This window comes from Poromitra crassiceps, assembly GCF_964638095.1.
Source record: "Poromitra crassiceps genome assembly, chromosome: 1".
In the NCBI taxonomy this organism is placed as follows: domain Eukaryota; kingdom Metazoa; phylum Chordata; class Actinopteri; order Beryciformes; family Melamphaidae; genus Poromitra; species Poromitra crassiceps.
The window spans coordinates 52,432,115-52,459,528 of NC_139623.1; the positions used below are offsets into that span (position 1 = coordinate 52,432,115).

The window sequence follows — 27,414 nt, forward strand, 5'->3', positions numbered from 1 at the left end:
GGTGAGGTTTGATGGTGTCAAAAGCAGAACTAAAATCGGCAAATAAAACACGTGCATAGGCTTTTGGGTCCTCTAGATGCTTACTTATTAAGTGAGTTACACAGACTACAGCATCCTCAGTGCTTCGCCCCTCCCTGTAAGCAAATTGAAGAGGGTCCTGAGAAGCTGCCACCTCCGTCTTAAGCATGTTTATTATAACTCTCTCAAAGCATTTCATGACCCCGCTAGTTACGGCGATTGGTCTGAAATCTTTATTTGTAGATGGACAAGATACTTTTGGGACTGGAGTAATTATGGACTTTTTCCACAGAGCAGGGACTGTGTGGCTGTCCAGTGACTTTTGAAATACAGGGCACCAAGCTGTCGTAAGTTCTGAGGAGCATTTCTTTAGTAGAGTGGCGGGCAAGCCATCCGGCCCCGCAGATTTCTTAGTACATACTTTACTAAATATAGACTGAACCTGTTCAGGTGCTATAACAAGACGATCAGAGGAATTACAAATGGGAATAAAATCAATATCACACCCCTCTGTTTCCTTCTGAGAAGAATCAGTGTCAAATCTCAGGAAGAAGTCATTTAGTTCGTTTGCACACTCAAGATCATTTTCAGTGACAATCCGCTTTCTGTTTAAGTTCATATTTGTCATTTCTTTCATACAGTCCCATAACCTTTTATTGTCCATTGAGCTAACACTCTCCTCCAGTGAAGCTGGAAGCTAATATAGCCTATAAATCAAAGTAGCCTATATGTATTAATACCTAAACATAATGATAAGGCACACTCATGTCTTGATACGGTTGTTGTGCTATAGACACAGATTGGACTGTACAGAATGACCTGGGCTTAATAAAGAGATGTCTTTTGTTTGTTTTCTTTGAATGTTTTCTTTTCTATGAATGTGGTGTTTCATGTATAATGTACCTGCATTGACTTTGCTGACTCCCTCTACTGGTCTACCCTGATTGTGCCTGTATGGGACCTATAATTAGAGGCACCTGTGCATCACCTGCATGTAATTGCCATTACAGCTGAAGAAGGGCTGCTGTCCGAAACGTCCATTGTGTGGCAATAAATCTTTGAAGTGCTGTTGGAGTGCTGTCCTTTTCGTTTTTTTGAACTGTACAGAATGACAATATGTGGACTGAACATTCCACTTAACATGCCTTCCTCTGCAGTGCAGCCTGAAACCTCCACATTCCTGAGATGAGTCAAATGATCATTTATGCGTCTAGACTCTGTTTCCAGGCAACTCGGTGATTCTCGACAAACTTTGTCTTTTAAAAGAATAACCGCTCACTTTTTGGTGCAACTAGGCTTTCGATATAATAAGGTTGCCCCATACGAGCCTACCTGTGACTTCAAAGTGCAGAAATAAGGTGAGTTTAATGCCCAACACGTGTCAGGCCAAGTGGCCACACTTCTATCTACTAATTTGAGAGTGCTGTAATTATGTAGATTAATATTATTAATTTAGAATACTCATTGAATTAGAATACAGTGTGAATGTATGTATGTATGCATATATATATATATATATATATATATATATATATATATATATAATATATATATATATACACACACACAATATACAGTATATATATATATATATATATATATATATATATATATATATGCATACATACATACATTCACACTGCATACACACATACATACATACATACACATACATGCATATACACATGCACACACAGTATGCACAGATACATGTACATACAAATACAGACAATATCCACATATACTGTACCTAAATATCCAGAGTATAATAATAAGAGGACCATCTGCTGTTCGCAGCTTCGCACTCATGTTACCTCCTGCTTGGTCGGGCGTCCATACAGGCACGATTGGCTGTGTCTGGGGGAGGGGAGCCAGATTGGGGGTATGTGCCCTGGTCGCTGCACTAGCGCCTCCTCTGGTCGGTCGGGGTGGCAGGGAACTGGTGGGAATAGCGTGATCGTCCCACGTGCTACGTCCTGCCGGTGAAGCTCCCACTGTCAGGTGTAAAGGAGTAGCTGGCAACTGTGCATGTGTCAGAGGAAGCATGGTGCTAGTCTCAGCTCTCCCCAGATTGGCAGAGGGTGGAGCAGTGACCAGGGCAGCAGGGGGGGAAATTGGCCAAAGCACAATTGGGGAGAAAAAAAGGGGGGGAGGACCATCTGCTGATAAGCAAGGAAATAACCTGCTTGTTAAAGTAGTTTTGATTAGAGTCTGGGGCACAAAGCAGCCACCTGTTCATTCATTCATCAGTCAGTCATTCATCAGTCAGTCATTCATTCATCAGTCATTCATTACCAGGTAGATTATTGTTCATTCATTACAGTAATAGAAATCACCTGCCCTGCGGGCTCGCATATGCAGCTCGGCGTCTGCGCGACCACGCCCACAGCTTGCCCGCTGCACGGCCTCGCCTGCTCTATTGGCTCAATTGTGCAACTGTGCATTTTGTTGCTCGAGTGACATCACTAATGACATCACAACTGCCCGAATGACATCACAACTCTCTCCCCGTCCCTCTCTCCTGTTGTGAGCTTGCGCAGTTGTTCCGATAAAACACAGTGCAACTCAACTTTAGTATCCCGGTCAAGTCAAGTTTATTTGTATAGCCCTAATTCACAAGCATGTCTCAGAGGACTTCACAGAAAATAGGCTATGTCTAAATCTAGCTGACACAACATTAGCAATTACAGTAATAACAACAACATTGAACAATCATGATAGTGAAAGGCAGAGAGAAGGGAGAAAAGGGGGATGGAATGTGGGGGAGGAGAGAACAGGGAAGGGAGGAGATGGGGAGGTTCTCTCCATATATCTATGGTTCTCTCAGGCAGGAAGACAGAAGAAGACCCGCCCCCATCTTCCGGTGACCTGTGCTGCAGTGTTATTGTTCCCCCACTGAAATGCAACATAGGCAGTCGCTACAAGTTAGAGAAAAAATAAGAAGCATGGACATACCAAACTAAGTGTTTGTTTTTAGCTATTGCTAGTTACTTGCGTCACCCATATTTTCTAAACGGAACGCAAGAATTGAGCGGAATATTTTTCCTATGGTCTTCCGTCCATAGCCGGAAGAATCGGAGCGAGGTTTTTCCCATCCACATTTTTTTGGCATCGCTCACCCTACTAGTCTGCCTCTGACTGGCTGTCATGCTTTCGGTGCCGTTGTCCCATTGGCGCAAGGAGGCGTTTTCAGGCCGAAATGGTGGCAGCGCTGTCTTCAAAAAGCATAATACGTCGTCTCTTGCCTTCTATACTCTTTGGTTTAAGTAGATGCGCTCAGGCAGTGGAGGGACAGCTAAGCCCGGGGCCAGGCCCAGTCTGAAGAGCTCGAGCTTTACAGGATGAAGACTAGAGACAACACACTGTAGCTAACGGGACATCACACTTCACAGACAGCATACACGCTGCTCAGGTAGGACTGACTGAGACAGACCTACTGACCGTCTGTAGCTTACTGTCTGTGCTAAACACACTGACTTATTACGCTGATGCTAACGTTAGCTTAGCTAGCTTGCAATCAAACAAACAAACAGTTGAGCTGAAGTTAGCAACCGTTGGCCTTCTAGCTACCTGATGCTAATACCAACTGCTATAAATCCCAAATCCCCCGCAGGATATGGTTAGTTATAGCATGTGCCACGAAGCTAGCTAACTTTCTCAACATGCTATTGCTGTAACGTTAGCTGTTTATGCTACATGAGTGTGTGTTTGTCACTCCTGCAGCTAGCTAGCTGTCTGTGTTCCCTGCACGTTGTGTTGGAGCTGGGGGAAGCTACAGCTGCACCTAGCTCATTTGATGCTAACTTCAAGTTACCGGTTACTAGTTATAAAGTTAACACACACACACACCTACGCCTGAGCTGTGTCACTGTGATGGGGAGACAGAGGCTTTTGTTATCTGGCCAGGCCTCTGTCAGTCTGACCTCAGACAGTGTGGGAGCTGCTCAGTGTGGGTCTGTGTGTTAGTCCCTTCCTGTTTTCCCTCGTCTGGTTCCCCTTCTCACTCCACACAGCAACAGCTGCTCAACTCCATTAAAGGAAGCATGAGCGGATTGTCAGCCAGCTGTGTATCATCACAGTTTGGGGAGTATGTCGCCCCATTACATCGCCTCTGCCTCTGGGTCTCACTCACATCACGTTACTGTCTGTGATGTGAGGTAGAAAGACTGGATTTAAACGGTTGTTTTGCGATACGACGTCGGAAACGGGTACGAAACCGTTTTTTAGCCATGGCACCTCACATGGATAGTAACGTTATGTGACCGAGATGCAGATAAAAATTATATATTAATATTATAATACAAATATTTGTACATACAGTTTCAGGTATCTGACACAAGGGTACTTTCTCACTGGCAACGATTGCTTTCGTTCCGTTTCATTCTGTGCCCGAGTATGGTTGCCCCCCCCGGTCAGCTTTCTCATGACAAAAGTTATTCCGTGCTCGGGAATGGAACGGAAGACTTGCAGAGTACACTTGCGGCATCAACTACACCTGGAGTGTATCCTCACTTGTGTGATGTCTACTGTGTTCGGTACGGTTGGCGTTCACATTCGAAAGTGTCCCCGTCAAGTGGACCCTGGCACGGTTTGCTGTTCCGCCCGGCATGGAACGCAACGTTCACACTCATCAAGCGGGCTCAGTTCTGCTGCCGAGGTCCCCAGTGTGAAACCACCATAAAACACTTAAATGAGCCGAGCATCAGTTTGAGCAATGTGCATTTCTCTAACAGCAGATGTCCTTACGTACTTGATATCAGAGGTTATTGATCGATCGGTCTGTCTGGCATCAGGTTCTGTAGATTCTACAGCAGGGGTCGGCAACCTTTTTGATATGAAGTGCCATTTTCAAATTTGCAGTGTGGCCAAGGTTTTTCAGCTGGAGGACCTGACATTGTCTGTCTTTCACTCACATTTTCATCTGCTCTCTGCTGCTTTGGAATGCATGGAACACAAGGAGGATAACCAATCAGAGTGAGCGTGGGTCACTACAGTATCCTAGATAACAGTCCGCGCAGCTGCAAATGGCTGTGAAATAGGTAATTTGGCAGGGCATTTCTAAAAAAAAAACTTGATTGTGCATGCATTTCTACTGTGTGCTGCCGTGCAACTGGTGCCATGAGGTTGGTGAGCCCTGCTCTGCAGTGTAGAGAGAGCCTTCAGCCCGCTCTGAATCGGCCTCTTTGCGTCTGTGTTCAGAGATGGGAAGTAACTAAGTACAAATACTTAGTAGGATTTCCAGGTATTTGTACTTTTACAGAGTGTTTATTTTTCGGAAAACTTTTTTACCTTTACTCCCTACATTTAACACAAATTGCTGTACCTTCTATTTACCGTACATTTTCAAAACCAGCTCGTTACTTTAGTTTTAATGCACAACGGACAAAAACCATGTGACATTTGTGTTTGTCAGTCTCTCTCTTGTCTCGCACTCTCCCAGCATTTTGTTCACTTTTTTGCATGGAAAAACCATATTACACAAATTAATAATCAAAGTATCGACTTGATACATCTTACAACATGTTTGTAACCTTCAAATTATATTAATATGACATGAGTTACAGTTATCTTTGCACAGAATCAGCCGGTATAAATTCTTTTTACTTTTATACTTTATTACCTTTCACAGCCTGTACTTTTTTTTTTACTTTTACAATTGAGTTAACAAGTTGAATCGGTACTTCTACTTTTACCAGTCTTTTTTACACAAGTAACTGTACTTCTACTTATGTAAAGAATGTTTGTCCTTTTCCCATCTCTGCCTGTGTTTCAGTGGAGGCGGGCCTTAGCGCCGCAGCGGCCATGATGGAGGATGCTGAGCCCGACCTGTCACCCCCCCGCTCCCCCTCCATCACAGGCTCGTCCCCCTCAGTCACAGGCTCCTCCCTTTCAGACACAGGCTCCTCCCCCTCAGGCACTTCCCCCTCGGACACAGGCTCCTCGCCCTCTCTGTGCCTGCCCTCTGGCCACGCCAGCCGCCCCGTGCGGACGCCCAGCCCGGGCCATGCCCCCTCCTCGCCCCCGCTGGGCGTGATCAGCGAGGGCGAGGCGACGGGCGAGCTCGGCCTGCTCATTGACCCCGAGGTGTCCCGACGGGCGTGTCAGGAGGTCCTGACCAAGGTCAAGCTGAGGCAGCCCGACCCTGACCATGAGCTCGAACCCGAACCTGAACCTGACCCCGACCACAAGCCTGCGACGACCACAAGCACGGTCACACCTGCTGCAAGCCTCAACCCCGGGGTCAAACTGCACAAGATCCACGGTAGGGCTGAGCAATATATCTGAAGTTCAGTTATGTTTATCGCCTGTTATACAACGGTTAGTTCCGGTCTATTCTCACTGGCCTGCCTCCTCTCCTTTCCGTCCGAGGAGTCTGGCGCCACAGGTCTCCATAGTGGGATTGCGATGGGCAGCGCTTAGCGGCAGTGCCCTTGGAAAATAGTTTCAAACAATCCAACTTGCCGTTTTCAGCGTGTAGCAACGAGCTAGCATGTAGGTTTCTGCCGTTAGCTTGCTAGCTAGTTAGCGTTGTTGTTTTCGCTGGGGTGGCAGGGCACAATTGACAGCGATACACAGGGAGGAGGGAGCGGAAGCCGCTCTGATTGACATGGTCGGAGCCAATGACAGAGTTTGTAATAAGCTGGGAGCGGACATCCAGCTGCCACCGAAACAGTCGCTCAAATGGGAGAGCAGAGTAGAGCAGGGAAATGGGCATCGTCTATATAGAAAGAATGCTTATCGTAGAAGCTATGGTTCCAAAGTTATGGACCAAAACGTAAAGAGGGCAGCTATAGCGCCACCGTGAGGTCAATCGGTGTAATTTTTTAGGCCAGAGTAGAAGAGTACTCTATGAACCTATGTACCCAATTTGGGAACAGTCGCTCTTGTGGTTTGTGAGCTATGGGTACTTATTGTTGCCATAGCGCCCCCTATAGTTGAAATGACACAATTGTTTTTTATCAGCTCAGAGTACATAGCTGTACATAGACCTGTACCAAGGTCTATTTGCAACGGCCAATGCGTTCCGGAGTTAGGGAGATTTTTGTGAACTAGGCCGCGAAATAAGTCTTGTGTAGGACAGTCCACACACTGTGTGATGTGGTTTGGTGAAGATTGGACAAAATTTGAAGGAGAAATAGCGAAAAACGCTTTTGGAGAAAATTCTAAATGGCGGAAAATCTAGTTAGACAGAAATGGGCTGGGCCTCTATCCTCAGATGCGGAATGACCCAAGGAATCCAGGGAAAAAATAATTTTGATTGTAGATGCTACAGTTCAAAAGTTATGGACCAAAACGTAAAGAGGGCTGTTATAGCGCCACCTAGTGGCCAACAAGTGTAATTTCCCCGCCCATAGTAAAAGGTGACTCTGTGAACCTACCTACCTAGTTTGGTAGCGGCAGGTCTTATGGTTTCTGAGTGGGACCAAATGGGCTTCCAAATGGTCACCCAAATGGGCTTGTAAATTGGGTGGACAAACCCACTGCGTGCGCTGGCCAAAAATGTTTGAGTTCTTCTTAGTTTAAAGTCGAGCTGAACCCAAAAATGACTTATTTTCTTTTAGTTCAAATACCTGGGTATGCAGAGCACCTATTTAATATTGTATGCAAACAAAATCACAACAATCTAATTTCTTTAGTGTTTCATTTTTTTCAAGATTTCATTGATAACAGTAATTTACAGTTTGCTGACGTCACCTAGTACTATCAAATTTCTACCCCATTTCAACCAATCATATCACGACATGCAGCTGTCAATCAAATCTTCATTTCAGGATAATTTTCTCTTCCAAATGAAGTAGAAAATGGCCCCTAGTGCCTGTCATCTGGCAGAATTCCTATCCCATAAACTAACTACTAACTTGGTCAATTGTATGAAACATGAACAAAAAACAAAAACTATAATATCTAAGAATGCAAAAAATGTAACTGGCTCATTAAAACGCGCATTCCAGGAATAGCGTATTTACAGAAATAGCGTAAATGGCGCGCGCTTGAGAGCGTGGTTGTCAGGGGTCGCCCGTCGGAGATTCCAGTCGGGCGGGCAGCACCCATGCATCGGATTGTCCGCTCGCTCCGCACGAAGCAGCTGGCTGCCTGGTACTCCGCAGATCCCACTCGCGTAGCACGACAACACGCTGAATCCCACTCGATTTGGGGGTGGAACACGCCATGATTGACCAATGCCAAAGCCAGTCGAGAATTGTCAAATCAAATCATCGACACGTATATGGTCCGCCTCTCAATTTGTTTTCAAATTTTGTCTTTCTTTCATCAAGAAAGACATGGGTCAAATGCAGAGGATGAATTTCCCCAAGGGGATAAATAAAGGATAACTTAACTTAACTTAGACTCAGCCCTCAGTCTTAATCCGTTTCACTCCTGTAAGACTGAGAATATTACTATTTAAATCTTTGCATAACGTTAGGTGGCGCTGTTGGAAGCCTTGCATCGGAGAACCAATCATGAGTGTTGTGGGCGGGCCTGCTTTCTGGGGGCAGTGACGCTCATGCAGAACGGGTGTCTCGCAAAACATCGCCGCGTTTGCGGAGAAACATATTAACACATTCACTGCCAGCCGTTTTTCAATACTGTAGTTAGCTTCTGCCAAGGTTTTTTTTTGAGGATTCTGGCTCATCTTTCAAGAGCCGAGGATTCGTTTCTGTTAGGATTTTGTGAACACACAATATCTCAAAAGAACTAATAGAATGTGTGCTTTCTCTGTCTAAAAGAGTTAGTTTGTAGAGTTATTAGTTATGTAAGCATTAGCAGTTGAATACAGCATGGTTTCAGCGTCTGAAAATTTATTCTGAGATAAACGGCTTTTTGTGAAATTCGATAGAACAGTCACTTTAACCATTCATTTTTGGCATCAGTAAGACGTCAGACATCTAAACAATAGTTTTGAACAGTCATTTCCTCCATAACAGCAGGAAACACCCCTCTCCTTCAAACTCCTCCCTCCGTGTGTGTTCTTCTTGGCTGCAGCGGGCGTGTCACAAGCTCGTTTCTGTTGCTGCTGTAACCTCGCGTCACCAGGCTCACTGCTTTGCTGCTGCTGTGCCTGTCTGCTGGCGGCCGCTGGCCAAGTCTGGATGGGCTCGCTCGTTTCTTGGAGTTTCGGTTGAGAGCTTTGATGAAGCTTTTGCGATTCTGGTCATATTTATGCTGCGTGTTTCAAAGTGTGTTCCACCCGTAATCTATTATGCAAATTTGCAATCCCGCACCGCCAGCAATCAGCGCGAAAACGAAAGCGTTTTCGCCAATCCATTTTCATGAGAATGGCTTCCTCACACTGCTTTTTGCTTGCCTTCCTCTAGTCAGGAGAGCACTGTCGCCACTTAGTGGGTCGGTGGAATGGGTTGTACACGCTCGGTGGCTCCAATATTTATATAAGAGATGTAAAAGGGTTAGATGCACATCCCACGGTCAAAAAAAAAAAATCATTTTTTTGACGTATTAATAAAAGTGCTTGTGACATCTCACATGTGGCTCTGACTTAGAACTGAACATGTAGCCCACTTTGTAGAAAATAGATGTAATTTTATATCGTGATTGCCATACAGACTAAAAATACCAACATATGTTTTCTGGTCCATATCACCCAGGCCTAACCCACGGAGAGGAGGACCCTGAGGGCGCGGCGCCTGGCTCGGTGAAGAGCTTGCGGCGGCGTCAGCGGACCAACCCGTCCAAACAGAGCTGGCTGCTGCGCCTGTTTGAGTCCAAGCTGTTCGACGTGTCCATGGCCATCTCCTACCTGCACAAGTCCAAAGAGCCCGGCGTGCAGGCCTACATCGGCAACCGCCTGTTCAGCTTCACACACGACGACGTGGACTTCTACCTGCCTCAGCTGCTCAACATGTACATACACATGGACGAGGATGTGGGCGACGCCATCAAGCCATATGTGGTGAGGGGTGTCTGTCTCTCTGCTACTAAGATTTCTCCATCTTTTGTTGTTTGTTTTTCTTGGTTTTTCTCCCAAATTGTACTTGTCCAATTCCCCCTGCGGTCCCAGTCATTGCTCTATCCTCTCTGCCAATCTGGGGAAAGTTGTAGACTAGCACATGCTGATACATGTGCAGTAGCCAGCCGCTTCTTTTCTGGTCGTGGCCATGTGGCTAATTAATTTTAGAAGGGGCATTACGGCCACATTCCGGGCCATCCACAAATCACTGTGACGTTGCATTAACTCATTCTCTGCCAGGGTCATTTCGGTCTGTGTGCTCCCAGTGCCAGGATTTTGAGCATATTTCCTGATCTTCCAGGACCAACAGAATATTCTGTGCTAGGAATAAAATTACACAACATATCTCACAATAAAGCAGAGACTCTCTTCTTACCCCTTAAACTGAAACTCTCCCATGTTTCCTTGTTTAGTTACAAGCAGTGGAAGTTAGCTTGTTTTCACTAAAAATGCCCTCCTTGGGACAGAAATATGAGAAAAAGAGGTTTTTAGTGAAGGACACCGTTTCAAGCAGAACTCTCTTTTGAGCCTTTTATTTTTTGCCTCAGTGACACATCAGACACATTATACAGTATTTGTTTTCCCCAAAAAAATAAAAAAAAATAAGAGAATGTATTTGAGGGAGCTGTGTCGGTCCATCCCGCCCAGTGAGCGGCTACACAGAGAGAGAGAGAGAGAGAGAGAGAGTCTGGCCCCTGGGGTTTCTTGACAGATGAGGCTTGGCCGCAGTATTTATCAAAGTATGATAAATATGTGCACAAAATCAAATAAATAATTTACTTTTACAGTTGCCATGTGGATTTTTAGCTTAGCTTGATAAAAGCATAAACAAATGGAACGAACCCTTATGTGGTCACACTCACACACTCTCTCTCTCTCTCACACACACACACACACACACACACACACACACACACACACACACACACACAGGAATAACGAGTGCTGTAACGTTACCTGCTGTCACGTTACCTCTCATAACTAACGTTAGCACAGAAGATCACACAATAGCTACGTTAGTGCTGTAAACTTTGAAATGTTTATGTGACACATGTTTCGCCTTGGTTGCTGGGGACGGGTGTGTGACGCGGTTTGACGCGTTTGACGTATCCATGTGATTCCCCCTCCCTTGAGTGTGACAGAGCTCTCCCTTGAGAGGGAGAGCTGGCAAGAGGAAACGTGAAGCGAGTCATGCCGGCGGCATAAGTTATAAACAATGCGTGACAATTATACTCGAATGTTGTGTGTGTGATCATTTCATCTCAAACGCGATACAAAAAATAGGCTACTTTTTACCATCGTCATCGCTCTCTCCAAGTGGCACCCATTTCTCCTCCTCCGATTCATCTGTGTCAGACGGATCAGAACGCTGTGAAGGGGAGCCTTCGTCGCCATGGCGCTCCGTCGTGGAGCAATAACAGAAACGCTGGCGTCTTCCTCGCCATCGTCGCCAGCCGAGAACTCTGGATCGGACTCTGTTTCGACCACAGGCTCCACCCATAAATACTAAACTAGCGGGTTCCTTTTATCAGTTTGACTTGAAACAATGTCACAGGCTGGGAAAGTGTCTGATGTAATGTAAACAGCCAAAACATGAAAGTACGTCCGAGTGCGTCTTTGGCACAGAACGCCATTGTTAAAAGTACGTCCGGGTACGTCTTTGGCAGAGAATGAGTTAACAACAAAAAAGTCACTTCTGGGTAGACAACTGCCGTTTGATTTGAATTGTTTATTGTTTATTTCTGTCTGAATTTTCAGCCGTAACTGTCACGTTTAAAGATATATACTGTAGTTAAGTGATCTGACATTTCTCCTGTGCTTATTTTATGTAGTCAAGTTGATAAACTCATAACTGCTAGTTTTGGTTCAACTCATTGTCTGCTGTGGCCCAACAGGTAGATTAGTGAGAGTGTTGTTATTAATGAGACTAGAAACAGAGCACGCTCCTTTCTAGCCTATCGTGCCTCGTCCTCGTCCTCCTCGCTCATTTCTACTGTACCTCGTTTGTTTTCAATCCAGGTCTCGCCTGCTACACGGCCTCGCCTGCTACACGGCCTCACCGGCTTTGGGCAGGCACAGTTGTGCAATTGTGCACCGTGTTATTCACTCTCCAATTGTAGGGTGGTGAGATATGAAAGCATCAAACGGGAGGATGCAGGAGTTTTCTACCTGGAAGTTATTGTAAACAAACATTGTGATTCGGTCCCTGGAATCAGGCTTCAGTGGTTCAGTATTTGTTTGTTGACAGAGCAGTTGGTCCTGGGGAAACAGTGTTTCCTGACTGTGTGTTGTTGTGGTCCTGTAGGTGCACCGCTGCAGGCAGAGCATCTCCTTCTCTCTGCAGTGTGCGTGGCTGCTGGGGGCGTACTCCTCTGACATGCACATCTCCACCCAGCGTCACTCCAGAGGGACCAAGCTCCGCAAGCTCATCCTGTCAGATGAGCTGAAGCCAGCCGGCCCCCGCCTGGGGCGCCGGGACCCCCCTGCCCTGACCGCCTTCTGCCCCGCCCCACCCCCCGGCCCCGGGCCCCACCCGGCCGAGCACGGCCTGTCGCCCTCCAAACGCACCCACCAGCGCTCCAAGTCTGACGCCACTGTCAGCATCAGCCTCAGCAGCAACCTGAAGAGAACCGCCAGCAACCCCAAGGTGGAGAGCAGCCAGGACGAGGTAATGCCCCACGCACAGAGACACTTGGCATGGGCTTTTCAAGCTATAATACTATTCCATATTCACTCCCCCTAACCCCCAACCCTAATCCTCTAGCCAGGCTAACTAGCAAGCTAGGTGGATATTAGCATATAGTTAGCTAGCTTGATTAGCCCTTGTTTTTTTCTCTCAATATTTAATTTTCAACTTTTTTGAACAACATACGAACAAGACAAACACAGGAAAACGAAAGAAAAAAAGCATACAGGGGGGGGGACGCATATATTATCGACATTCAGTATTACGTCGTGCTACCAGTGGCGTAAGGTGCATATATGCTTGTAAGAGGTATTGTGCCCGGGATCCCACGCAGGGGGTCCATGAGAAACCAGCCCGGCGAATCACCTGTCGCCCCCAACCTCAACGAGGTAGGCTAGAAACGGGTCCCAAATAGCAGAGAATTTCTTAACACGTTCACTGCCAATGGCGAGTTGACTCGTCAAACACAATCCAGCGGTTCACTGCCAATGACGAGTTGAGACGTCAAAAAAAATTGATTTTTTTTTTTTGACGGTGGGACGTTGATCTAACCCTTTTACGTCTCCTACACCAGAATTGGAGGTATTGAATGTGTATAATCTATTTTACCGACCCACTGAGTGGCGACATGTCTCTCCACAGTAGAAAGAGGCGACCCAAAACTGGAGGGAAAAGCGCGAGGAAGCCGTTCTCATACTGTAAAATTGATGGCGAAAACGCTTTCACTTTCGCGCTGATGCACAGCGGTGGCAACGGTGGGGGGTTCCAAGAATAGATTGGATGCACACTTTGAAACACGCAGCATAAATATGACCAGAATCGCAAAAGCTTCATCAAAGCTCTCAACCAAAACTCCACGAAACGAGCGAGTCCACCCAGACTTCCTCAAACAGCGGCCGCGCAAACAGGCACAGCAGCAGCAGCAACTTCGTTGTGACACGCCCGCTGGAGAGCCAGGGAGGCAGGAGGAGAACACACACGGAGGGAGGAGTTGGAAGCAGAGGGGGGTTTCCTGCTGTTATGGAGGAAATTACTGTTCAAAACTATTGTTTAGATGTCTGACGTCTTACTGATGCCAAAAATGAATGGTTAAAGTGACTGTTCTATCGAATTTCACAAAAAGCCGTTTATCTCTGAATAATTTTTCTGACGCTGAAACCATGCTGTATTCAACTGCTAATGCTTACATAACTACTAACTCTACAAACTAACTCTTTTAGACAGAGAAAGCACACATTCTATTAGTTCTTTTGAGATATTGTGTGTTCACAAAATCTTAGCAGAAAAGAATCCTCGGGTCTTGAAAGATGAGCCAGAATCCTAAAAAAAACCCTCTGGCAGAAGCTAACTACAGTAAAAAAAAAACGTCTGGCAGTGAATGTGTTAAGTGAGTTGGTCCTCCAACAAAGCTTACAGCGCTTGACGAGGCAATATCAATGGCTAAATTAAATGTGTTTTTTTTAAAGTGCAAAATAAAGTGCCTGTAACACGACAGTAAGCGCGTAAGCCTAAAGTTGCAGTAACACGTCTGCTTAAAATATACGGTAATCAGCCTACCAGAAAAGTCATTAATCCTCGTCTTCATCTTTTAGGCTAAGGTGCAGTACACGGCTGTAACCAGAAAAGTCAAGTCATTAATCCTCATCTTCGTCTTCTTCCTGCGTACTAAAACCACCAAAGTCCTCATCTTCAGTGTCGGAAACGAACAGGCTCAGGGTGGCTTCGTCAGCCACTCTCCTCTCTCCTTCGTTGTCGCTCTCAAAACCAACGAACTCCTCTTCGTCACTGTCGGAATCGAACAGCCTCTGAAGGCCCTCAGCTGTGGCGGCGTCCTCCTCTTCATCACGCAGCAGTCCAGCCTTTCGGAACCCGTTGGTGATCGTGGATGTTTTGACACTCCTCCACGCTGTCAGGATCCACTGGCAAACTTGAGCCTTCAGTCGGATCTGAACGGCACCTCGGCCGTCTGCTCTCTGTGTCAACACCCTGATGCCAAGGTTACGTGCTGCTGCTCGATTTCCTTCTTTCCTTCTTCTTCTCGCCGCCATCGTCGTAACACAGCCAGTTCTCCATCTTTTGAAGCATGATGTTAGATTACAACGAGCTAGTTGTGTGGCTTAGCCTTCCAAAATGTTGCCGTTAGTTTTTTAGAATGTAATACATAGAATTGGGAATGTTACATTCAATTTCATTCAGACTGTCTTTCAGGCTCAATCGCTGCCATTTTCCCCCCGGAGCGAGGGAGGAGGGAGGGTGTTTTACTGTAGTGGCTGAGAGAGAGTAGTGGCACAGTGCTCCAATCAGGTCGCGAGGCACATTTTTTGCAACATCATCCAATCAGGGTCTCGCTCTCGTAATGTCTGTCTTGCTCTCGTTCTGCCTCATACCAACATCCATAGATTTTGGAGGTTCCCGAGTGGCCGTTTGCTGAAAAAATCCATAGATAAGCCGCACCGTTATATAAGCCGCAGGGGCCAAAAAAGGCCAAAAAACGGGAAAAAAGCCGCGGCTTATAGTCCGGAATTTACGGTAACTAATGTTACGCATTAGTGTAATGCATGTAACTAATGTTACGCATTAGTGTAATGCATGTAACTAATGTTACGCATTAGTGTAATGCATGTAACTAATGTTGCAGCATGCAGTGATGGTGCAGCAACTCTGATGTTACACTATGGTAAGCAGCACACCTGCATCTGCTGTGGAATTTGTCATAACCTTTGGCTATAATAACTTCACACAAGGCCCAAACAACAACAATAATTGATTGGATTTATATAGCGCCTTTCTAGATACTCAAAGCGTTTCACATATCAGGGGAGGGAGGGGGAGGGAACTCAACTCATCCACCACTGATGTGTAGCACCCACCTGGGTGATGCACGGCAGCCAGTTTGCGCCAGAACGCTCACCACACATCAGCCTATCACGGTGGAGAGTTGAGGACTGAATGTGTCGATTAAGTAACAATCACTAAATGCAACGTCTGCCGTATGAAAGTTAACGTTAGCTCGTACGCGATGGTTTGCAGACATTTTAGCAGCTGTTAAAACACTCATCAAAACATCTCTGATCATCACTGTATTTTAATGGTGATGTTGACCATTAAAACAAATATTTTTCCCGTGCAGCTCACAGGATTGATAGTAGAATTGGCTTTAAGGCACACTCCGTAATTCAAATTTGATGCCCCCTTTGGGAAAAATTTATATTTTAAAATTATTTATTTGCTTTCAGCGATTCCTTGAAAATGAAAAAAAAAACTGCTTGAAAAAATACTTAAAAATAAGTCTTGAATTTCATCTTATAATGTCTGTATGAACCCTGCTGCAAAATAAGAATGTGCTGATCACACTCTTCTCGGATCCACTTTTCTGCATATTAATGTGATTGACCCCTGACCCCTCCAGGACAACTGCAGCTCGGACAGTCTGGAGTTTGAGGCTGGTCCCGTAAGTTCCCCCGTTTGCTCTTCTGACGCTCTTCCATGGTGCATTCTGGGAAACCATGTCTGGGTTGTGGTTCACTTTCCGGCGTGAAGTCCCAGACGAGTGGCTCAACCAAACTACACTCACCCGATCTATAATCTATCAAACAATACATCAAGTATCGGTCAGAAACCATCCACCTCTCTCTGAGCTGCCTGTCTGTGGACTTCACCGTAACTTCACTGATCTCAGTGCTTGTTTTGTGTCGGATGACTCATTGGACCAATCAGAAGCTAGCTGCAGATTCTGGGTGACTCAATACAGTGCCGCAGGGATGACGTATTCTCGTAGGCCAATCCAAAAGTTGGCATCGCCTGGTTCCCTCATCTGGAAGCCAATGGGATTTTTGTATGAGGATTTTGCTGAGATGCCTGAAATAAATTCTGTGTTCAGCAAGATCATCTTCAAGAAAGAACACCACTTGGATTTTTTGATCGCCCCAAATCACAATTTTCAGAGAACGCTTCAAAGATCCTAAAAGTGGTGTTAATTTATGAATATTATCTTGCTGAGCACAAAGGCCGGACTTTCATAAACTTGTGTTAACCACATACCTTATTTCAGGCACCTTGTTTCAGGCACCTAACCAAAATCCCTGTACAAAAGTGAAAAGTCCCATTGACTTCCAGACGAAGGAACCAGGGGATGCTGCAGGTTCTAGGACTCACTCCTGCAGCACTCTATGAACGGGACCGAGAGGTCAAACTGATTTGCATTGGGTCTTGTTCATCACATCCTCTTCCTCTCAGCTGACCTCACTCTGGTCTCATGTGTGTTTGTTTGTGTGTGTGTGTGTGTGTGTGTGTATAGCCGGTGCGTCTGACCCCTCAGAGGGAGTTTATAAAGTCTCTCCTGGGCATCGGAAAGCGCCTGGCCACGCTGCCCACGAAGGAGCAGAAGACCCAGAGGCTGATCTCAGAGCTGTCTCTGCTCAACCACAAGCTGCCCGCCCGCGTCTGGCTGCCCACTGCCGCCTTCCCCCACCACCTGGTCAGAGTGCCCCACACACAGGCTGTGGTGCTCAACTCCAAAGACAAAGTACACACACTCACATACACATACACACATACACACATACACACACCCCTGCCTTCTAAATCTCAGCTTCAGGAAGCCACAGGAAGCGTGATGTTCCTATCTGAAGTCTGCTTGACCTCCAGAGGAAGAAGCTGGGAGTTGTTTGACCAGCGGATTATCTCTCTGCAGGCTCCCTATCTGATCTATGTGGAGGTTCTGGAGTGTGAGAACTTCGAGACGTCCAGCGTTCCCGTGCGGATCCCGGAGAACCGCATCCGCAGCACGCGGTCTGTGGAGAACCTCCCGGACTGCGGCATGACAGCGGAGCAGCGCGCCGCCAGCTTCTCCACCGTCACCGTCACCAACTACGACAACGACGACGAGGCCTGGTCTGTGGACGACATTGGAGAGCTGCAGGTGGAGGTGAGGACCACAACGCTGACAGGCAACATGGAGACAGTTGCTGCCTCAGTCAAACAGCAATGTCTTGGTGCTTGGAAAAATCACAATCGATTGTTGAAAGATTTGAAGTCCTTTGTGACTTTACTGCTAAACATTTGAACAGGTTTTTGGTTTTATTGCCTCAATGCTAAGAAACATTTCACTTGATTTTCTGCCTTCAATGCAAGGAATGATGAGATGTTTCAGCTTGTGGTTCACTGTTTTGCCTGTTGCCCATGTAGATTGTAGAGAAGGTTCCTCTCGAACCTTCAGGGCGTCCTGTAGGGATGGGTACCGCTGCTAAAACGGTGCACCGGAGGGCAGATATTATATTATATATTTTTCAGTCAGCGGCTCGGGCATACCACCTAAATGAGGCACCTAATTCTGCATTGCAATTCGGTACAGGTTTCAGTACCAAATCCTACTGTCCTGACTCGGTCTCCCTGCCTGTCTGTCTGTCTGTCTGACTCTGTCAGCTTCCAGAGGTTCACACCAGCAGCTGTGACAACATCAGTCAGTTCTCAGTGGACAGCATCACCAGCCTGGACAGTAAAGAGCCTGTCTTCATTGCTGCTGGAGACATCAGGTCTGCACACACATGTATACACAGACACACACACAGAAACACACACATACTACAAACCTCTTGAGCCAATAGTCCTGATGGTAGCTAGGGATGGGTACCGAACTCGGTACTTTTACAGGCACCGACCGAATGACGTCGGTACTACCGAGTACCAGTTCACATAAAAACAAACGGTACCAAATTTCGGTACTTGAACGCATCTGAGTAATAGAAAGAGAGTGGGTAACATAGCAATTCCGACGGAACCTTAAGGCAACACGCGAGAGCGCGTTACGTCAGTACGTCACTCTACCTGAAAGCAAACATCAACAAACAGGACCAGCCGAAAGCGGTCCAAAAATGTGGCTACACTTTACCAAGATAGACTCAGACAACACTGGTTGCAACATTTGTGATGTGAATTGCAAAGCTGGCCAGGGAAACACCTCAAACTTGAGGAAGCATGGTCAAACACAAGATATATTTAGCTAAATGCTGAAGGCTAACATGTTAGCCTGAGGGTGAATGAAGCAGACACTGTACCGCAGCTAACGTTAGCAGCACCTCCTCAGCTGTAACGTTAGCTGAAGTCTTGGAGGACGATGATGACGGAACTTGAGAGATGCATCGATTTCTACAACATCAGGTAACGTTATTTAATTAGCTAGCGTTAGCTGGATAAGTTGTTTCTATATAATAATTATCATCAGCTCGTGTCACCGACCGTGAGACGTGTTATTTAACGTTGCACTCTTGCTTTCATTGCTAGGTCACCATGTGACAGTGACAGCCGCACAGGAGGAGACACGTTTCACCCTGACAAAGAAAGCTTCTTCACCAAGCCAGAAAGTCAATGAGTGCCACAGGGCAGTGACTGCATTCATTGTAAACGAGATGTTGCCCTTCTCAGCGGTGGATATGGTTCAGGTCAATTATTATTTTGCATAATGAGTGATAATGGGTGTGTTATTCATAGTTAGGGGTGTCACGGTACACAAAAGTCACGGTACGGTACGTACCTCGGTTTTGGGGTCACGGTTCGGTACGAATACGGTGCGGTACGAAAACGGGGGAAAAAAGCAACAAATCCCAAATTCAGTTTTTTTCCCTTTGAATTTTTCTGAATTCTGCTTTTTACGCTAATTTTACGATCAGAAATAGTGTCTAATAAGTGGGAATGAATAAATGTTTTACTCTAGAGCAGTGATTTCCAAAGTGTGGGGTGCGCCTCCCTCTCAGATGTCTGTATTCCAGCTGTTTGACAGGGCAAAGGCATTTCCCCCCACTTTAAATCTTTATTGTACACAAGTTTGTAAACAGAGCGCATGTGTGGAATAACCTAATACTCCCACCAACCCCTTCCCCTGTTGTATTTGTTTTATGTAGCATTTGCTATTGATGGGTTTGATGTGATTGGGGTCTCTAACCTGCACACAGTTAGAGAAAATTTCCTCAAGCAAAAGTCCGGAGCATTGTAACGTAGCTTGCGCTATGATTCAGTGCCATTGAACTCAATGATTGAAGTAGCCTAATGGTACGTCTGTATGTAGTCAACAACTGACTGTTAAATCAAAATAAACATCAACAATGCTTATTTACAGTTTTCATATTTAACTGGATTACGGTAATTACCGGTATACATAACTAGCCTACTATAATAAATAAATGTTCTTTTCTCATTTCAAGTAAAATAATGCATTTAAAAACAACACAACAGAGTGCTTTGGAAAAATGTGCATCTTAAAATGAAGTGCTTTAATTTAAGAGAAATAAGTTTTCCGTTTTCTTCACTCCATTTCACATTTAACACTCAGCCAACAAACAACCTTTTCTCTTGAGAGAAGTGAGCTCCCTATCTATCTATCTGTCTGTCGATCAATGCAATTGCAATGCAAACCTTGCATGCTGTTGCGTTGGGCAGTGAGTGTGCCCTGGTGTGTGTATGTGTGTTTGCTCATGTGTGGCACTTCCATAGACAGGTCAGGATCGCACCGCACTTCACACGAGACATACTGGTTTTGATCTGCCCGTAAGAACAATGAATAGACATGTAAGAGTGGTTTGTTTTGAGCACACCATGTGAAATTACTATCTCTCGCCTCCCTTCCGTCTGTGTGTCACACTCTCGCAGCACCACTGAGAAGCAACAGAGAGAAACGATTTGCTTATTTCATTGGCCCTCGGCCATCACGTGTGAAGATTTACAGCGCATGCATTGGTCTGTGAGCTTCCTGGCAGATAAACCAATAGTACCATAAAGACTATAAAAGCATGTGCCAGTTAAAATAGAAACGGTCCGTGAAAATGTAAGTTATCAATGATTTGTAGGTTATAGGGCTCGGTCCGGAAAGGACAGCGTCTCGGTCCGGATGCGGACCGGAGTCCGGACTTTGAGGATCACCGTATTATATTCTTCTATATTATAGCCTACATTCATCTACAGTGGAATCCGCTTATAGTGATGATTATTAGGCTACTAATGATCTATAGATTCTATATAGCAGAGGTGTGGACTCGAGTCACATTCACAAATCTAATGACTTGACTTGACTTGACAAAATCAACAAAGACTTGTAACTCGACTTGGACTTAAACACCAATGACTCGTGACTTCACTTGGAATTGAGCCTTTTGACTTGAAAAGACCTGATACCTTCCGTGAAAATAAAATACGGTAATAAAAATGATAGTCTCTTTATTTTTGCGCATAGGATAACTGTCCGTGGAACTCAAGATCAAAGTGACACTTTGAATTTACACAGCGTAACACGCAATTTAAACGAGTAACGTAAAAGAAAAAGCCTCATTGGCAGAGTTACAGAATGCACACTCAACATGCAATTATTATGAGCCGTCTCCACGTGCATCGATGAAAACAATACAATATCACCACTCCATCTCCACTGGAGACATTTGGCTTCCTTTCCCGGTCATTACGTTGCCACTACTGTGCGCTTGGCCCGTGTATATTTGCTAGAGCTGTGCATCTTCACTGATCTCACGATTCGATACGATTCGATTATACAAGTCTTCGATTCGATTCGATTATACGATGCATCTTAAATCGATGCATCTCGATGCATCGCGATGCATCTTAAATCGATGCATCACATTTTCCGCAATACATGATTTATTTTTTCTCACTTTCTTTTTTCTCACTGTGTGGCTACTTTTAAAATAAAAGTGCATTTGGAATTGCATTGTATTATGATCCATAATTAAAATAAACAACTGCATGTACTTACATTCTATTTTATTTGATTATAAAAAAATATATATATATATTTTTTTTAAATAATCGATTTTTGATATTTGTTAATCGATTCAGAATCGTCCTATTAAGCATCGCGATGCATCTCTGAATCGATTATTTTCGGCAGCTCTAATATTTGCGCAGTTGCAATTCTAATTAATTAAGCTTCAGATACACGAGGTAGGCACCATAGTGCATTCCTGGGACAAGGAAGAGCAGAGCCTCTGCTGAGGGAAGTAGCCTGGCGAAATGGAAACCGGTTTTATTCCTATGTAAATTACCACATGCATGTAGGCCTACACAATGGGCAATTATTGCGTTAAGAGAGCGAGACAAAGAACGATAATAGGGCCGTTCACCCCCCCAGGTGTGATCGTAGCTCACTGTACGCTCATGGATTTGCAAAAAGGTTGCGCTCAGCTCACCGCTCATGAAAATAATGAGCTTGCTCAGTGAGCGGCGCTCTTAGAGCGCGTTCATGCACAACACTGATATCTTTTTCTTCCAGTCTGTGGTCAGAGCCAGGGGATGCAGAATAGACATGGCATCTTTATCTTCCAGCTAATGGTTGGAGCCGGGGGATGCAGAATAGACATGGTATCTTTTTCTTCCAGGCTATGGTTGGACCCGGGGGATGCAGAATAGACATGGTATGAAGGGCCCTATCTTCCGACAGGCGCTATCCCCTATTAGCGCTTGCGCACCTGTTCGCGCATGCCTTAAGGCAGGGAAGATAACAGTCCGCCTTGCGCCAGTCTCCAGGTGTTATGCCGAGTTTTGCACCCCAGCGCCGGCAGCATCTCCACCTCAGGGGAGCATATTGTAATGATTTATACAGAAATGTAACTGTTTAAAAGTGATCTAATTGTCTGGTAGATGTGACCTCCCTGATTTCTAAGTTAAAACAGCCCCAAAATATGTTGGGGATGTAATCCTCGGCGGGGTTGCGGAAATGTTCACGGCATGTGTCGCAGACGCAAATTACAGCCGTGCCAAAATCATCTGCGCCCCAAAATGCCTGCGCAAACGGGATTTGGGCGGTCTTAACTACCAGAATTATTCACGGGTGTGGCCAGGCAATGCTGGGCATTACGTCAATCAAAACCAATCAGATTCCCGTCTCAAAATGGCTGTTTGCGCGAGGCATGCAATATGCTGTAATTCTCTCCATGTGTAATAGAGTGTACTCACTCGTGCGAGGGCAGACAGAGCTTATTGACAGATCGTCTGTGGTGCCAACGACCCTCCGGGTTATGAAGGTAAATAGCCTATGTCCATTGTCCAACAAGTTTTCTCAATTCATTTCCTTCTTTGCGATGTGATAAAAGTTTCTCAGTGAGTTATAGTTGATTGCCTCACTGAATTATCTGCTAATACCCAATTTTAGCAGCATAATTTGTAGGGCTGTGGCGATTCACTTATCTCCCGATTCGATACTATCACGGTTCTTGGGTGCCGATTCTATTTGTATTGCGATTCTTAAGTATTGCGATTCTACGATTATTGCGATTCGATATTACGATTTATTGCGATTTTTGTTTCTTTTCTTTTTTCAGTTTGTTTGCTTTTTTACTCTAGAACATTGGAAAAGTTGAATCATACGCTTCTAGAGACTGTATATTATATCATGAGTAGGGCTGGGCGATATAGTTAAAAAGTATATCGATATAATATCTAGGGATGCACGATATATCGGCAATCATATCGGTATCGGCCAGTATCGGCCGATTTTTTAACATATCGGTCATATCGGTATCGGTCAGATGTTGCAATGTTAATATCGGTTATCATTATCAGCCAAATTCTTCACATTGATATGAAATAATGCAGTAAATCTATGATTTATGGGCTTTTCCAAAGGCTTTGCAAATAAAGAAATGCATAACTTTTTAAAATTCAGTGTTAACATGTGTTTTTCAGTATGTACAAAATGTGATGATCATAAAAATGTGGTTTTATACAGATCATATCGACATCGGTAAATATCGGTTATCGGCCATAACAGCAATGTTAATATCGGTTATCGGCATCGGCCAAAATTTTCATATCGGTGCATCCCTAATAATATCTTTCATATCAGTCGATATCGATAATTATTGATAATTTTAATTACCCGTTTTTATTAATAAAAAACATGAGGAGAAAAAGGTTGCATTTAGCCACTTTATTTTGAACCACCTTATTTTCAAGGCACACAGGTAGGTCTAATTTGTCACACACATACATACTCTGAGTGCAACTGCAAGCATTATTTACAGACATGGTGACGTTTTACTTTGATGACAGCCTAGCGTTGCCAGCCTTCTAAAAGAACGTTTGGTAACGTGTATTTCAGGGTTGTAGTGTTAACGTTAGGTAAATCAGAGGTGTGGAAAAGCCTGGGTTTTGCGTTGACTTGCTTAACTACAAATATGCCATAGGCTTATGTAGGGCTGGAGGGCGACCACGCTGGGGACCGCGCGCCGTTTGTTGGACGAGAAAAAGCCTTGCCTCGCTGAAAATGCGGTACATTTCTCCAGTACAGTTTTATATACGCATCAAGACTCCGCCCAAGCAGAGTCATATAAGCTGTGTGCTCAATAGATGACACAATGAGTTATTCCTGTCCCCAAAGTACAAGTAAAACATTTCCAACACTTCAACTTTTGATGCCATTCCATAAAGTAACATTGCAGACGTCCGTATTTGTGAAATTGGTGTCTTAACATTAACGTTAATTTCCCGGGCTCTTATTAATAGAACACATGTTAACACGTTACGTTAACACAAATTAAAACTCACCCACATCGAATTATTTGTAACGCCGGGTGAGATCAAATGAGAGGCGTCAGCGGAGGACCAAAATGCGAGACTCATTAGCCAGGAATGGGTCTCGCGCTACTTTTGCATGCTAAAATAAAGCTGATAATGTACAATTTGATTCAAGGGGGGAAAAACCCTTTCAAAGTACAACACAAACTGTCTATTTTACTGCAACTCGACAGTGCTGCTTATCCAGGAGATGTCGGGAGTGGGACTCTCAGCTCTGGATCAAACCATCGCGTCACTAGCAATTCCACCATTGTCAAGGGATATGATTAGCTGTGTGAGTGGGGGCGGGTCATGGGGCGGGTGCACTCGGAGTTTGTCTGTTAAATGATTGGCTGTTTCCGTGTCACTTGTACTAACAAGGTACATGATTGGCTGTATGAGCCATGGAGCAGAGGGAAGCACTCTATAATGTACTGGATGAAAGTGGTAACATTTCATACATAAACAAACAGGAAAAAAATGACGCGATTATCGATTCTGGAATAAAAGATCGATTCAGCAGAGAAAGCCATCCGTAAGTTGGAAACCGATAATGCTACTCTCCTGGACCGCGTCGACGACCTAGAAAACCGTGCCAGACGAGCCAACTTGCGAATAATAAACCTGCCTGAAGACAGCGAAAAGGGACAAGACCCTATTCAATTTGTCTCGAAAATGCTGATGGATATCATGGGCCCAGGCGTGTTCGACAAGGACAAGCCACCAGACTTAGAGAGAGTCCACAGATCTCTCTTTCCCAAACCTAAGGATGGAGCTTCTCCCCGTACTATCATAGTATGTTTTCACCGGTATCAAGACAAGGAACGAGCGCTGCGCTGGGCCAGAGAGCATGAGCCCCGCTACCAGAATAACATATTGAGATTCTACCCTGATTTCAGCGCAGCCCTGTCTAAGAAGCGCGCCGCGTTCAACGAGGTTAAATCGATCCTGTACCACAAAGGCATACGCTTTGGACTCCTCCACCCTGCCCGTCTCCGAGTCACACTGGAAGGGGGAGAAAGTCGTACCTTCAACACACCTGAGGAAGCGAAGGCATACTGCACAGAATGGTTCAAATAGGCTGATTTGCTCCTTCACCAACTGGGACACACTTCTATATGGATATCGGCAACCCACATCGGCTGTGTGATTTTTGTTTCCCATATATTTTTTCTCTTTTTATTCATTTTTTATAGCCTTGAGACCTGACGTCATGGAAGCGGACCATGTGAACTCTATTGCCTTCTCCCACCGCAGCAGCAGACTTTTTCTCTACAGCATAGGATCATCCCTACGGAGAGGATACATTTAAAAGATATAACGTGGAACGATTAAAATATACTATTGATACAGCATTATTACTTTCAATTCGATTTGACAATTTTTTAGGTATCCTACAGGCCTATACTCTACCTGTCAGAAGGACGCTCCGCTGACCCCCCCCCCCCCCTCCCCTCATTTCTCTCTCCGTTCTTCCTTCTACTGACCTGGGATCAGCGGATATGGACACTAGGCATTGGTAGCTACATCTGGTGCTGTCTATATACTGAAGGTATTTTTTGTTTATTTTGATACACCATCTGGGTTTATAGTACTCCTAATTACATAGGCTTATTGGTAGGTGTTATTTTATTATTTATTTTTTTGCATTCCTTCATGCTTGAGAAGAAAAATAACATCTACTTAGTTACATCCATAACATTAACATAGTTTTAGCCATGGAAGCTATTATTGTTTGTTTACATATTAACACGTTCACTGCCAATGACGAGTTGAGTCGTCAAAAAAAATCCAACGGTTGACTGCCAATGACAAGTTGAGTCGTCAAAAAAAAAAAAAAAATTTTGACGGTGGGACGTGGATCAACGCCCCCCACGTCTCCTATAAAAATATTGGAGCCACCGAACGTGTACAACCCATTCCACCGACCCACTAAGTGGTGACAGTGCTCTCCAAACTAGAAAAAGCCGAGCCAAAACTGCAGGGGAACGCGCGAGGAAACCATTATCATACTGTAAAATGGATTGGCGAAAACGCTTTCGCTTTCGCGCATTATCGCGCTGGGAGCTGGCGGTGGGGGATTGCAAATTTTCATAATAGATTATGCATGCAACACACTTGGAAACACACAGAAAGCCCACAATCGCACGCAGCTTCATTGTACAACCGAAACGACTCATGCAGACTCGCCCAAAGAGCAGCCGCCAGCAGCCAGGCAGCACAGACAGGCTGCCTGCCTCGCTTGTGACAAACGCTGCAAAGCCACTAGAGACACACCCACGGAGGGAGGAGTTTGAAGGAGAGGGGGGTTTCCTGCTGCTATGGAGGAAATTACTGGTCAAAACTATTGTTTAAATGTCTGACGTCTTACGCCAAAAATAAATGGTTAAAGTGACTGTTCTATCGAAAAGCCATTTATCTCAGAATAAATTTTCAGACGCTGAAACCATGCTGTATTCTACTGCTAATGCCTACATAACTACTAACTCTACAAACTAACTCTTTTAGACAGAGAAAGCACACATTCTATTAGTTCTTTTGAGATCATTTGTGTTCACAAAATCTTAGCAGAAAAGAATCCTCGGCTCTTGAAAGATGAGCCAGAATCCTCAAAAAAAAACCTTGGCAGAACCTACCTACAGTATTGAAAAAACGGCTGGCAGTGAATGTGTTAAAGGCTACTTATGTTTACAGATAGGCCTATATGGCTTTTCAATGTTACAGCCCCCCCCCCCCCCCCCCATTAAAAAAAAATATTTAATTTTATTTTATCTATTTTATTTTATTTTCCCCAATTTTTGATGTAATTCCGGTCCTATACACTAAGGAGTTGATATGAGCTGAGTTGTCATTGCTGACACGGACCTGTGAATTATCTTATTGCTTATATTTCTTAGGACCGGACTCCACTGAAAATTGGTGTTTAATATAGGCCACTCAGGTAAATACCATTGCTCACTTGTTTATTTTGCTTTGTAATAGTTTTAGTTAAAGCACTGATAAGATGTGTATATCATAAAGAGAGACAGGAACCTCTGGAAGAAGTTTAAGAGTGAGGTTGCACAATCGGAAGACACTATGTCAACAGGGGATCTTACAGCTTGCCTCAATTGGGGAGGCAGGCTTAGGGGTAAATGTTTTTATGTATTCTATGTACGTTTTTCTTTGCATTTTTCTTAGTTATGTA

The 27,414-nt window shown here is 44.8% G+C and overlaps 1 protein-coding gene across 3 annotated transcripts in view; it reads left to right on the plus strand.

Moving 5' to 3' along the window:
* Positions 1 to 3,293: 3,293 nt before the first annotated feature.
* The window catches only part of pi4kb (phosphatidylinositol 4-kinase, catalytic, beta), a 65,788-nt gene continuing 41,667 nt past the window's right edge, over positions 3,294 to 27,414 (plus strand). For 2 of the 3 annotated variants that reach the window (XM_083645413.1, XM_083645415.1), the window contains exons 1-8: positions 3,294 to 3,430; positions 5,792 to 6,280; positions 9,624 to 9,928; positions 12,291 to 12,653; positions 16,081 to 16,122; positions 16,969 to 17,196; positions 17,365 to 17,598; positions 18,096 to 18,205. In XM_083645413.1, the coding sequence (XP_083501539.1) occupies positions 5,821 to 6,280; positions 9,624 to 9,928; positions 12,291 to 12,653; positions 16,081 to 16,122; positions 16,969 to 17,196; positions 17,365 to 17,598; positions 18,096 to 18,205 (1,742 nt within the window). In that variant the 5' untranslated portion in view covers positions 3,294 to 3,430; positions 5,792 to 5,820. The remainder of the gene's footprint in view (positions 3,431 to 5,791; positions 6,281 to 9,623; positions 9,929 to 12,290; positions 12,654 to 16,080; positions 16,123 to 16,968; positions 17,197 to 17,364; positions 17,599 to 18,095; positions 18,206 to 27,414) is intronic. The other variant, XM_083645414.1, reaches the window with a different exon arrangement.